This window comes from Equus caballus, chromosome 25 (assembly GCF_041296265.1).
Source record: "Equus caballus isolate H_3958 breed thoroughbred chromosome 25, TB-T2T, whole genome shotgun sequence".
Taxonomy (NCBI): Eukaryota; Metazoa; Chordata; class Mammalia; order Perissodactyla; family Equidae; genus Equus; species Equus caballus.
The window spans coordinates 43,936,485-43,949,870 of record NC_091708.1 but is presented as its reverse complement, the minus strand read 5'-3'; the positions used below and the strand labels follow the sequence as shown (position 1 = coordinate 43,949,870).

At 59.6% G+C, this 13,386-nt stretch overlaps 1 protein-coding gene across 2 annotated transcripts in view; it reads right to left on the bottom strand.

Moving 5' to 3' along the window:
• Window positions 1-13,386, bottom strand: part of ADAMTS13 (ADAM metallopeptidase with thrombospondin type 1 motif 13) — a 31,772-nt gene that overhangs the window by 7,093 nt on the left and 11,293 nt on the right. For both annotated transcript variants that reach the window (XM_023629261.2, XM_070252040.1), the window contains exons 12-25: window positions 12,398-12,549; window positions 12,220-12,283; window positions 10,396-10,522; window positions 9,755-9,903; window positions 9,266-9,386; window positions 8,534-8,614; window positions 7,282-7,463; window positions 4,808-4,943; window positions 4,598-4,727; window positions 3,732-3,914; window positions 2,567-2,750; window positions 1,798-1,918; window positions 747-876; window positions 452-631 (exon numbers count right to left, since the gene is read on the bottom strand). In XM_023629261.2, coding sequence (XP_023485029.2) covers window positions 452-631; window positions 747-876; window positions 1,798-1,918; window positions 2,567-2,750; window positions 3,732-3,914; window positions 4,598-4,727; window positions 4,808-4,943; window positions 7,282-7,463; window positions 8,534-8,614; window positions 9,266-9,386; window positions 9,755-9,903; window positions 10,396-10,522; window positions 12,220-12,283; window positions 12,398-12,549 — 1,940 coding nt within the window. The remainder of the gene's footprint in view (window positions 1-451; window positions 632-746; window positions 877-1,797; window positions 1,919-2,566; window positions 2,751-3,731; window positions 3,915-4,597; window positions 4,728-4,807; window positions 4,944-7,281; window positions 7,464-8,533; window positions 8,615-9,265; window positions 9,387-9,754; window positions 9,904-10,395; window positions 10,523-12,219; window positions 12,284-12,397; window positions 12,550-13,386) is intronic.

Sequence of the window (13,386 nt, the reverse complement as noted above, 5' to 3'; positions counted from 1 at the left end):
CGGGACCTGCCCCTCCCAGCACTCCCGATCTTCCCTCCCGGTGTCTGCCACATCGCACTAATCACCATTCATTAGACTATGTCTCCCAGTCTGCCTTATTTAGTGTCCATCTCCCCTCTGCCCCCAGTGTCTGCTCCAGGAGGGCAGGGGTGCCTGTCGGTCTTGTTCCCTGCTGTCTCGTCCCCTAGTGCCAGAACAGTGCCTGGGCATAGTGGGTGCTCAGTAAAAAGCAAGTGATGGAAGAATGAGCCATCGACCATGTGTGCCCACAGCATCCCGGATTCTGTGTGACGCACTTCCCATCCTTTAAACCCACTACACCGTTCCAGGGCACCAGTATGACCTGCTCCTGCAGCTGAGGACAGTGAGGGTCAGGAGCTTCCTGGGAGGTGACATGCCACCTACAAGGATGCATACCTAGGACCTCCTGTCCCCTTGGGAAGGGGCCCACCTGGCAGGGCAGGGCTCCGGGCTGCAGTCCTTGAAGGGGCTGGGCCGGGGCACTGGCCAGCACTTGGAATGGGGCAGAGGGACTAACTGGCCACGGTCCGGCCTCACACAGCGAACAGCCAGCAGCACCTGCCCCCCTCCACAGGTCACTGGGCACGGTGCCAAGGCTCGGGTCTCCCACCTGCAGGAGGGAAAGGCCAGTGCTCCGTAGGAAGCCACATCCCAGGGTAAGACACCTTCCCCCGGGGGGACCGAGACTGCTGCCCCTCTGCGCAGTCTCCCTCCCCCCGACTCACCGAGCCGGGCATGGGACAGCCTGGCAGACCTCCTGCCGGCTCCCAGGCTTGCTTGCCAGGTCACAAAGCTCTTCCCGGACGGGTGTCCTGAGGGCACTGTCCATGCACACAAAATGCAGCTCCCTCAGGCCTGCAGGGAGGAAGCAGGGACCCGGGGCCCCAAGAGGAGGGTTCAGCAAGGACCGCAAACACTCAGCTCTCTGGAGAGCTCCAGGAGATAAGGCCCATGTGGATCTGAGTCTTGACTCTGCCACTTACCAACTGTGTGACCTTGGACAAATGATTTAACCTCTCTGAGCCTTAAGTTTCTCATCTAATGGTGCTTAAGTTGCAGGGATATTTATAAAGTTTTTTTTTTTTAAGATTGGCACCTGAGCTAACAACTGTTGCCAATCTTTTTTTTCCCCCTTTGTCTTCTTCCCAAAGCTCCCCAGTACATAGTTGTATATTCTAGTCGTGAGTGCCTCTGGTTGTGCTAGATACAAAGTACCTGCCACACGGTAGGTGCCCAACAAGTGGCAGGTGCTATTGCTTACTGAAGGGCATTGTAAGAACTGCTATATGAAAATCTCTTACCGTGTTTATCATAAAGATCTTGCTGGGGCCAGTTTCCTCACCTCTCTCCTTTAGGAGTATCCTCGAAAGAAATCTCTGGTCTCAATTCTAAACATGCCTAAGTCTTACTGAGCAAGTGGTTAGGATTTTAGTTTAAGAACACTGTGTATCTTAAAATTAGTTTTGTTTCTCTTTGGCCACTAGGAAGCTTAGAGCTAAGTTTGGGGCCCATCTCCCACAGTTTCTAAACCCTGAGAAATTCACTCCTGGGCCCACTATTGCTGGGTTTTATGATCTCTTCCTATCTTTCAGCCAATCAATGAACACATATACGTGGCTGTCCGCACCTTGTTCCAATCTCCTTGTGTACTACGTCATGCTCTTGTGTCATTTGGGTTTTTGTAAGCCACCTCAAATGCTTTCTAGAACTGGGCACAATGCTGGCAGGGAAGAGGCAGCTCACGAGCAATGGCCTCAGGAGCATCGGGGGCCTCACCTCGACCACAGGAGACGGAGCAAGTTCCCGCCAGGGGCATCCACACGTGTGCAATGTGAGCCTCCAGCCTGGCACTGCCTGATGGGGATGCAGCCTCCTCTCCTGGAGCCTGAGGGTCCAGCTGCAGCGGGCAAGCAACAAGCTAGTGGGTCTGGGCTTCCCACCTCCAGGCCACTGAGCACCTGCCCTCCACCACCACCCAGCCCAGTCTCTTCAGGAGAGAGCAGAAGTGGTCACCAGCACCCCAAAGGCTGCTCCTCCCTGCTGCTCTTCTCTGTGGAGACTCGCTTCCCAGCCCCCAGCAGAAGCCCCCACCACATGCCCCACCTTGGCCTCTGCATCAGCATGACTGGTCACTGTGGGACAGGGCTGGGAGCTGGGGCTCAGGAGCCGGATTTGCAGGCATGCTTGGCCCTTCAGTCCCCACCAGCCACGAGAGGACACAGCTGCCCAGCACCCTTGTCTGAAAACAACGGCACGCAGCCTCAGAGCCCCCAATGCCAGGCAGGAGTGTGGCAGTGTTTCTCTGCGCAGCACAGAACTGGCAGCATTCTAACATGGCCTGGCTCGCCAGCAGGATGGGACTTCCCAAGAGGCCCTGAGCGTTTTCTAAGTTTGTCCTCTGACCAGGAGGATCCCACAGAGAGCAGCCCTGCACAAGGACAGTCTTCTTGCTCTGGCCAGGAGGCCAAAGGGAACCAGTGCTCTTCATTCTCCTGGCCAGATAAGGACCCAATAGCCCGGCCTCCCTGGTGCCCAGGACACTCACATGGCCCCAGGTGGGAGGACAGGCCATCGCCACACAGGGCTTGAGGGTAGGTAGCTTCTCATCCGGGGAGCAGGGCCCAGCAGTCGCTGGCATCTCCAGGCCATCTGCCCCCGGCACGCATGTCATGTTCTGTGCAGCCCGTTCTGCCCCACAGGACGATGAGCACGCGTTGGACTCCTCCCACCTGAGGACGGCGAAGGACAGCCATCATGCCCTGCCTGTGCCATCGGGCTGTGGGTGCAGCCTAGCTCCTGGGGCAGGGAGGCAGCAGACCTGCTCCCCAATATCCAAGAGCCCAAAGAGGGTCCCCAAAAGAAGCAAAACCCAGGGGCCTTTCCCTGAAGCTCTGGGTGGAGTGCTGCCAGCACGCCCCGTGACACCCGGGGTGTAGTGACACAGCCCGACCCCTGTTCTCCAGAGGCAGAGGTGAGCCTTCAACCAGATAACGACATCATTCTGCACAACCTAGCAGGTGCTGAGAAACAGGTGCCAGGTGCAATCAGACCACCCAGGTCAGTGGTGGCAAATGGGTTTCATGCGTGTGTCAACCCTGAGAGGCAGTGACTGCCTGGAGTGAGGTGTTCAGAAGGATTCTGAGGCAGGATCAGGCAGCAGTGGGAAAGAGTGGTGATTCCCACCTCTGCCACGAACACGAGAGGGGAAAAGGAGCCTGGAGCCACACGCAGGCCACCAGGGACCTAGGCCAACCCCCTCCCCACTGGACAGATCACAAAACTGGGCCCAGAGAAGGAGGGGACTTTTCCTGGTCCCCCAGCCAGTGAGTGGCAAGTCAGAATGATAGGTGGCTTGTCAGCTCAGATGCTAAGGGGATGAGAGGCACCGTGGAAATAACATCAGTAATGATAAAGTGACATTATTGCTTTATATTCCTGGGTTCACTTGGTCCTCAGCCTCTGCATGAACAGGGACCCTGAAGTTCAAAGAGGGAAATGGCCAGTCCAGGGTCTCTGGATAGTGACATTCATAATGCTGGGCCACTGCTGCCTGTCACTCAGGATGGTAGGGCCAAGCCAGAGGCCTTGGCAAGAAGGGACACTCAGCAGTGGCAGGGTTCAGTGCAGGGACAAGCCCTGCCAGGGAGACTCTGCCCGGATCTGGCCCGGGATGGGTCCCGCCCCGCCCACCGCACCCTCCCTGTGCTCACCTGGGAGGGCAGGGCTGGGAGTTACAAGTTTCCACCAGCTCTGGCTGCGGGGCCAGCGCTCTGCACTGGGCCAGGGGCAATGTCCTCAGGAGGCCACCCTGGGCCTCCACGCAGCGCACTGCCCGCTCCCGCAGACCTCCCCCACAGGAGGCGCTGCAGGGGCCAAAGTCTCCAGCTGCCCAGCTGAGGAGGAAAGGAACAGAGCATTGGGCCCCTGGCCTGGTGCCCTGGCTGGCCTGGGGGAACAGGGTGGAAAGCAGGCAGATCGTCCAGGCGACTGGATTCCCTGGGTTGGGCTAGGCCGGTGTCCCTTCAGGTACCTAGACACTGTGCAGGTACAGCCAGCCCAGCCCTCCAGCTCTCCAGGTGTCCCCAGGCTGCACGTGAGCTTGAGGACACCTGTACAAAAGTGCTGGTAAGTGGATGCCCCAGCCCTGAACCCAACAAGGACAGCCTTGTCCCTAACGTTACACTCCTGCCAACCACCTGGGCCAGGGGCTGGCGAGGCCCAGGTGCTTTCCATTGCTGCCTCCCTGAGTCTCCCCACAAGCTCCTGGGCAGGGCAATCACGTCCCCTTGGCAGTGACCCACTGAGCTCAGAGAGGGCAAGTCAGCCTGTGGACAAGGCGCAGCGGGTGTGGGTCACACCAGGCTGCCACTGTCACCCATGTCTGCCCGAGTCTCAGTGTCTTTACCTGCTAAATGGGGACACTGACAAAACCCACCTCACAGGGCAGTTTCCAGGAGTCAACGAGAGAATGCCCAGAAGCTGCCTCGCCCAGCCCATGCTATGTGGCCCCCATGAACTAGGGTGAGAGCCCGGCAGCTACTGTTGACCCCCCCTGGGAGCCATAGATGGCACTCACTATGGGGGGCAGGGCTTGGGGGCACAGGACTCCTGCCATGCCGCTGGCTGCCGGCTCCCTCCGCACTGGGCAGGCTCCACCCACTCGTTCCTGGCCTGGTCCAGACAGCCGTAGGTCACCCAGCGCAGCCCTGGGAGGAAAGAGGGAGGCTAGACCACCTCCGTGCAGGAGGCAAGCCCTGCCTCGGGCGGGCCCTGCCTGGGACCTCACCTGCCCCACAGCTCACCGAGCAGGCCCCCCGCACGGCGGCCCATGTCCAGGCCTGCCGCTGCTTAGGCTGGAAGTAGGTGAAGGTGATGTCTGGGCGGGTGAGTTCGCCATACTCCTCGCCGTAGCGCCTGTAAACCTGTAGGACACAGACAGTGGGCTCCGGTCACTGTCACAGCCACCTCCCCCGGGAAGCCTTCAGCTTTTCATTCCTCCATTTCTAAATTCTTTCGCTCAGCAAGCAATCAGCGATACCGACCCTGGGGACAGCACATCCAACGGGACACTGTCCCAGCCTCCAGGAGCTCACAGTGGGTGGGGTAGGGTGGGGTGGTAGTGGCAGATAAGTGCAGGGATGGCAATCTGCACAGGGCATTACGAGAGCAGAGAAGCACCCCTGAACTGACCAGGGGTGGGGCAGGTCAGGGAGGGGCTCCTGGAGGCAAGGGCAGAGGTGAGAGAAGGGGCGCTCCAGCAGAGGGAGCCCAGGCAAGGGCCTGGGAGCGAGACCAGCAAAGCCTGTGCTTCTGGAGCAAGAGATGAGGCATGAGGGGTCAGCAGGAAGGGGCTGGATCAGAAGGGACTGGCGGCCTGGGCTGGACCCCGAGATCATGGAAGTTAAGGAAGGGTGTTTGCAGGGCAGCCTGGGCCTGTTCGCCCTTCAGGAGGGTCACTGGGTCCTGTGCCCAAGGCCAGCCCCAGGAGGAGGCCCCTGAGGTCCCAGGGTAAGTGGCACCCAGCACCTGCCCCCATGACACCACATCTAGCTGCCCATCGCAGTCCTCTGCTAAAATGGGGATTCTCGAGTCCCCTCCCTACCAGGGCAGGTCCTGATTCAGTGGCTCTGAGAGGACCCAGGAATCTGTATTTTATACACACCGCAAAGGATGCCGACAGAGCTGCTCAGCAGCCAGCATTTGGGAACAGTGCTCCCGGGAGTGGGGACGTGGGTGAACTGGGCCACATGGGGAGTCTGGGAAGAGGTGCACCGCTCACAGGGGGCTCGCTCTGGCCTGGCCTGGCCTTCTGGGGGAGCCCCTGCTGTCTCCCCCAGCTGCAGCGGCAGAGGGTGGGGCTGACGGACCACAGTCAGGGGCTGCCGAGACTGGGGCCCCTCCCAAAGGTTCCCAAGGGCTGTTTCAACCGATACTAATTTCCATCCACCCCTCTAAGCGCCTCTATCAGCAAAGCACAGATGGGGACACAGGTCGACGGGCTCACAGCTCGGAGGACGCGCTCGACAATGGCTACCTGTGCTCCCGTTTACCTCCACCCCAAAGACACACTGAGAGCCAACATCCACTCAGGGCTTCCTCTCTGCCCGGGACTGCTGCCAATACCGCACAGCACACGCCTCAACTCCTGAAACCTGCCCAGAGCCCTAGGAGGAGGAGTGCCATCCCGTCCCCATCCTACAGACGCAGAGACTGAGGCACGGGAGGGGACGCACGCACAGCCATCAGTGGCAGAGTCAGCATGAGAACATGGGCAATATAGCATCCTTGCAGGAGGAGGGCCACAACCGGCAGGGAACATTCAAGTTCCAGGTTTGGCCTCATGGTGCTCGTCCCTTTGTCCCCAAACTTTCCCACCATTAGGATGGGGTATCCCCAATCCTCTGGGGGCTTCCGAGATCCAAGCCAGCATGCACTCGGTTTTTGGAGCAGTGGCCACCTTTCATGGCACATGTACGGGGCACCACACACTCTGCCAAGTGCTTAACATACATGACTTGTAAAATAATGAATCTCCACAGTAACTTTATGATTAGCTATACTTAGTCCCGTTTTGCAGATGGGGAAACTGAGGCTCTGAAAGGTTAAGTCCCTTGCCCAGGTTCCACCAGAGCCAGGACTCGAACTCCAGTCCACCTGAGTGCCTAGCCCGGGCTCTGGATCCCGGCATCACCCTGCCTCCAGCTCCTGGACCACCACTGCCCCTGGAGGGACGCCTCCATGGTGGGTCTCCAATCTGGGGGTCAGCCCAACCAGCCTCCTCCACTGTCTCACACCCCACACGCTCCTTCGGCCAGGCCTGACATAGGCCCCATCCCAAATCCACTCTGCCCGGAGCCCCTCAGCAGGCCCCTGGGGCCCCAGGAGGAACCCAGAACTCCTCACATTACCAGCAAGGTCCTTCAAGGTCTGTCTTGGTCGGGGAGTCTCCTTCCTTATCTCTCTTCATCACCCCTCCTGTGTGTGCACTGTTCCCTCAAGATGCGTCCCTCCCTGCTTGGCCTGGCAGCACTAGTTCATTTCAGACCCCAGCCCCATCGCCCCTTTCCTGGGGAAGCCCCCTGACCCCTGCCCAGGGTTCTCCCTCTCACCCACTCTCAGAACTCCAGGGACCCCTGTGGGCTCCACACACAGGTTCCTCAGCAATGCCCCCATGACTGCAGAGCGGATAAGTATCTGAACACGTGCACTGATGAACACCAGGAGGAGTCCCTGCTGGCTCCTCCAGGCCTTCCTGGTCACCTGGATCTCCATGTCTTCCTGGGTGGGTCCCCGGATGCGGATCTCCTCCCGGCGGGGCAGCCGGTCCTCAGTGAGGGTCACTTTGTACTCGACACGGCTGTCCTCCAGGAGGGAGGGGTAGGTGGTGCTGGGAGAGATGCTCGAATTCCCGGCCACGACGTAGCGCCCTCGGATCCTCACTGCTGTGGGGGGAGCAAGGCCCGTCAGCACAGCGGGGCGCCACCCCTCGCACCCTCAGAGGGCGGGTGCCACCCCCTTGTACAGAAGAGGTCTTGGTTTAAGGGACAGGGTGGAGGCGACAACTAGCCAGCGGGATGTAATCTCTACCACCACATCCACGACTCCCCTCCCCGGGGTCCCCAGGCCTCCCTGGGGAGCAGGTCCTCCTGCTGTCTCGGTCGGGCGGGCTCTGCAGCGAGCAAGGCGCACCCTCCAAGATGCACACAGACATCTGACTACAGAAGCCTTCCCCATGGGGGTGGCTCAGCACCTCCTCCTGGAACCTGGTGAGTGCTATGGACCTGCTGCCCTCACCAAGAGCACTCACATCAGCGCTACAGGCAGCTTCGGGGGCTCGCAGACCCCAGGGAAGCCCCCCACGTCAGACTCAAAGGTCAGGTGTGGATGCCCCCTGGAAATAAAGACCCACTGTGGCACTGTAGTAAAGAAGTTGGCCTTGCCCAAAGACAGGCCTGGCCTTTGCCCTCGGCTTCAGGCTTCCAGGGGGGAACCTGTGTCACAGCTGATAGGAGTGTCTTTGTTTAGGGTGGGGGCTGGCCACACTGGGAATTTAGGGTGTGATTTAGGGTGTGGGCTTTGGGTCATGGGGCATCAGTCAACCTGAGACTGAGGGCATCCACATGAGCGATCAATCCGCCCATCCATCCATCACGCCTACATATCGAAGCCCCAGCAAAAACCAGACCCTGGACCCACATGAGCTCCCTGATTGGCAACGCTCCCTTCGTATTGCCACATTTCGGTGCTGGACGCAGGACCCTCCCCAACTCTGCCCTAGGCATCTCTTCTCGGGCTGGTTTGATCCTGCTTCCTTCCCCTGTAATGAGCTGTGACGGGGAGAGGAACAGCTCTCAGAGTTCCCAGGCCTCCTCGTGAATCACTGTTTAACCAACGGTGGTTTTGGAAACTCCTGAACTCGCAGCTGGTGTCAGAGGTGGGGGCATCTTGGGGGCTGTGTCCTCAACCTTCGCGGCTTGGCTACCTCCAGGTGGGTGTCCTCTGGCCAACTCACCCAAGTGCGTGAAGAGAGGCCTCTGATTGGCGACGTATATACTGGTCAGGTTGGGGGTAACTGTCAGGAAGGTGACGTACTCTAGAGGAAGCAGAGGAGGGGGGCGGTCTCAGGTCACCTACGTCCCAGTCAGAGGGAGCAGATTTCAGCTGTACAGAAAACAGGGCCTCAACACCTAAAGCCCACAGTACAATGGGGCTGCCTCAGGCAGCAGTGACTCCACTGTCACAGGGGGCAATCAATGCCAGGCTGGAGGGTCATCTTGAGGGCGCCACGCTAGCCAGGGGAAGGGACCAGACCCAAGGTTCTCAGCACAGCGTGGGGCCCACCAGAGGGAGGTGGGACTCAACTCCTCAACTGACCCGCTAAGCACCAACTTTGCAAATTACTTGACCTCTTTCATAATTAGATCAAAGTAAAAGATTTTCCCAGTACAACCTCCCTCCTGAGGATTCCTGAAGCAGAACAGGAGAGACCAGAACACTTTGCATCACAGCTACAGTGAGCAACTGTGAGCGCTGCCCCACCATCCAAGGTAGCCTCGGCACCAGAATCTGAGCCTGTGTGGAGAGGCTGCAAAGTGGAGGATGGAGGCTGAGGCCCACTCCGAGGGCCCGGGAGCGAGCGAGCACAAGGCCTTGCTGGCCTGGGCAGCCCGCAGCATGGCTCTGGGCTGCCGAGTGCCTTGAAGGCTGAGGGAGCCTGGCCCTCCATCCCAAGGGAGGCCCCTACCTCTGGCTCTCCCGGCCGTGAAGGAGCCACTCTGTCGGCTGCACGTGCTGTTGTCCCCTCCACACACCTGGCACACGTCTCGCACCTGCTGGGAGTCCATCCTGCCATCACAGCCGAACGTCTGTGCAAAGGGGAATGGCAGGTGAGACCCGTGCAGGTGCCACTGGAGGGTGCTGGCCGACTGACACCCACAGCTCTGAGGCTCTGAGAGTCACAGAGCAGACCCGGGGCATTTCTGCAGCATCTGACATCTACGCAGGAAACAAGCTTCAATGACTTGCCCAAGGTCACAGCACAGCTCTTCACTCCCAGCTGACTTCAAGGTCGGCCCTGTGTCCTGGCATCACCCTGGGCAGACTCTGCTGCAGCTTCATGGGTGCCAGCACCCAAAGACCCCCCAGGAGGCCCCTTTGCATCTTGGCTTCTGATGGGACAGGCCTCAGGGCCACAGTGGATGAGAGGGCACCTCCACTGCCCACACACACCTACCCTGCAGTGGCCCGACACGCACAGGCTCAGGGTCCCATCCTCCTGCCAGCCGCTTGGCACACATCGGGTCCCATCCAGGAAACTGTCCCCACGCCTCACAATGAAGCTCTCGCCAACAGCCCGGCACATGTGACTGCACAGAGCATCCCCTGGGAAGGCAGAGGGACAAGGGAGCCTGATGCAAGGGTGGCAGGATGTATGGAGGGCGGTGACCCTGTGAATGTGATCCAAGTGGCCCCTCACCCCACCAGTGCCATCTAGCTTCCCTCTCTGCATTTGGGGCCAGAGTTTCTATTGCCACCTGTCCTGCCTCCTGAGTGGTCATCATGTCTTGATCTAATAAATGCCACTGAACTATGACCAAGGAGCACACTCGGTGCTTCCCCTGCATCATCGCACTGAATCCTCCCAACAACCTGAGCAGGAGACACTGCTCTTATCTCCCTGTCACAGACGGGAAAACCAAGACTCAGACCTGCTACGTGTGGCTAAGCCAGGAAGTGATCCCTTGTCTGCCTGACGCAGAGCCCACACCTGAGCCCTGCTCCCCACAGGGTCGGAGAGGCAGTGAGCTGGCCCCCGTCAACTCTTCCCACCCGAGGTCTCCAGGGCCTGGCTGCCCTCCACACTCCAGGCCCCACCTTGGCTGTACCGTGCAGCGGCGTCCCAGCGGTAGAAGGACGTGCTGCCCGGGGAAAGGGACAGCGGCTTCCCGTTGGTCTCAGCGCACTGCTCTGACATGAACTCCAGCTGGGTCTTCTCGCAGGCCTGGCCAGGAGGGGGCAGAGGACAGGCACGGGAGGACCCTGGAGTGGGGGCCTGGGGCAGGAGACCCCGGGACAGGGGGCCCGGCTTGAGGGGCCCTTGTGACCAGGAAACAGCCAGGCACCCTGCAGTGTGAGCGTTAAGACGTGGGCTTGAGCCCAGCTCCTGACCGCATCTTAGTCCCCTGTTCTGTGAAGTGGGGGTGTCAGGAGCCTCTCTCTGCTGGTGGGAGAATTCTAGGAGAACTTGTAAGGAAGTGGGCAGGGCTGACCACCCAGCAATGAAGAGGAAAACAGGGCAAAGAGCACTGCTCGTGGAGCCAGAGGCCCGGACTTCAGCCAACAAGACAGATGACGTGTATTCCCTGGGCATGTGCCTCCAGGGGTGGGTCGTGAGAAAGGTCGTAGCAGCCAAGAGTCTCTTTGCACTGCAGTCCGAGAGGAAAGGATTGGAGCGGACCTGCTAAGCAGGGACAGGGACCGTGGCTGCCTCCATGCAGGCCTGCCCCCTACCCTGCACCCTGTGAGCCCTGGTCCCCCAGGGGAGGACTCTCGGGGGGTCTGCCCGGAGAAGGAGGGGAGGGAAGGTCTCAGCACATGCAGGTTTTAACTCAACATCAAAGGAATCAGTCTGCCGTTTCCACTATGACGGCCATGGTCAAAAACACGGACAATAAGTGTGAGAGATGATGCGGAGGAGCTGGGACCCTCACCCACCGCTGGTGGGAGTGCGAAAGGGTTCAGCTGCTGTGGGAAATGGTCTGGAGGTTCCTCAAAGAGTTAAATACAGAATTACCATGTGGTCCGGCAGGTCCACTTCTAGGTATACACCCAAGAGAACGGAAGCAGCACCCAAACAAGTCCACCTACACACGGGCTCATAGCAACTCTGGTCACAAGAACCAAAAGGCAGAAACCACCCAAATGTCTGCCAGTGGACGACAGTTGAACAACATGTGGTCCATCCATACGAGGGAACGTCACTCAGCCATAAGAAGAAATGGAGCACCGACACATGCTACAACGCGTCTGTGCTGAGCCTCAAAAACGCGATGCTGAGCGAAAGAAGCCAGATGCAAAAGGCCACATATTGCATGATTCCACTTATCTGAAATGCCCAGAATAGGCAAATCCATCGAGACAGAAAGTACACTTGTGGTTGCCCAAGGCTGGGTCGGGGGGGGAGTGGGAGCAATGCTTAATGGCTCCGGGGTTTTCCTTTGGGGTGATGGAAATGTTTTGGAACTAGACAGAGGTGGTGGTTACACAATATTGTGAATATCCTAAATGCCACTGAATCGCACACTTTAAAATGGCTGATTTTATGCTATGTGAATTTCACCTGAATTTATAACTAAAAGCCCCCTCTCATGGTTTGCAGGAGAGGACCTTATGCTGGGGAAGGAGGGAGGGAGGGGGTTCTCATGCAGAGATGTGCAGCCTGGCTTCCCCACTCAGGCACCCCCGGGTGGGGGGCAGTGTCATACAGCGGGGGAAGTGGAACACTTCAGGGTCACTGCTGTCAGCAGGAGGACCGCCCTGGCGCACGCACTGTGGTCCCAGCGTAGGTGTCAGTAGCACCCCCGTCACTCTCACAAGTGCCCTGGTGTGAGGCATAGTCGCAGTCGCCTGGTTCTTCAGCTCCCTCAGGGCCGCCGACCTGCCCCTCTCGCCCTGCCCCTGCCTGAGAAGCAGGCCTACCTGAGTGTTGCACATCTCCGCCTGGAGGTCAGCACCGACGCAGGCACGCCCACCAAAGGCAGGTCTGAAAAGCCCACGAGACACAAGGGGTGGGAGATGACCCACTGCCGCCCAACCAGGGAATGTGGGGTCAGCCACCCTCCCTGATGGGGAGAATGGGGCTTGCTCCGTGCCGTACCTGGGGTTGTTACACTGCCGCCTCCTGGTGACTACACCTCCTCCACAGGAGCGGGAGCAAGGGCTGGGGAGACCCCAGCCAGACCAGTGCCCGTGCACGGCCCCCACAGGACTCAGCTCTGCCAGCGAGCGGCAGTGACCCTTGGAGCACCACTGCGAGGGAAGGACAGCAAAACTCCTACAATCATAGGACCCTACACCCACGGGTACCTCACACCCACAGGCACCCAACACCCAGGGGTAACCCACACCCAGGGGCACCCCACACCCACGAGCACCCCACACTCACGAGGACCCACACTCACGGGCACACCACACCCATGCGCACCTCACACCCAAGGCACCCCACACCCACACGCACCCCAAAACCACCGGCACCCCACAGCCACAGGCACCCTGCACCCATGGGCACCCCCCCACATACAGGGCACCTCTCACACACACAGGCACCCCACACACACAGGATACCCCACACCCACAGGTACCCCAACCCACAGGGCATCCCCCACACACATAGGCATCCTACACCCACAGGGCATCCCCCACAACCACAGGCACCTCATACCTACAGGCACTGCATACACACAGGGCACCCCACACACACAGGCACTCCACACACACAGGGCACCCCACACCCACAGGCACCCCACACACACAGGGCACCCCACACCCGCAGGCACCCCACACCCACAGGCACCCCCCCCACACAGGGTACCCACACACACACAAGCACCCCACAACACCCAGGGTACCCATACCCATAGGCACCCCACACACTCAGGGTAACCACACACACACAAGCACCCCACACACCCAGGGTACCCACACCCACAGGTACCCCACACACACAGGGCACCCCACACACCCAGGGTACCCACATCCATAGGCACCCCCCACACACAGGGTACCCACACACACACAAGCACCCCACACACCCAGGGTACCCACACCCACAGGCACCCCACACACACAGGGCACCTGCACACACAT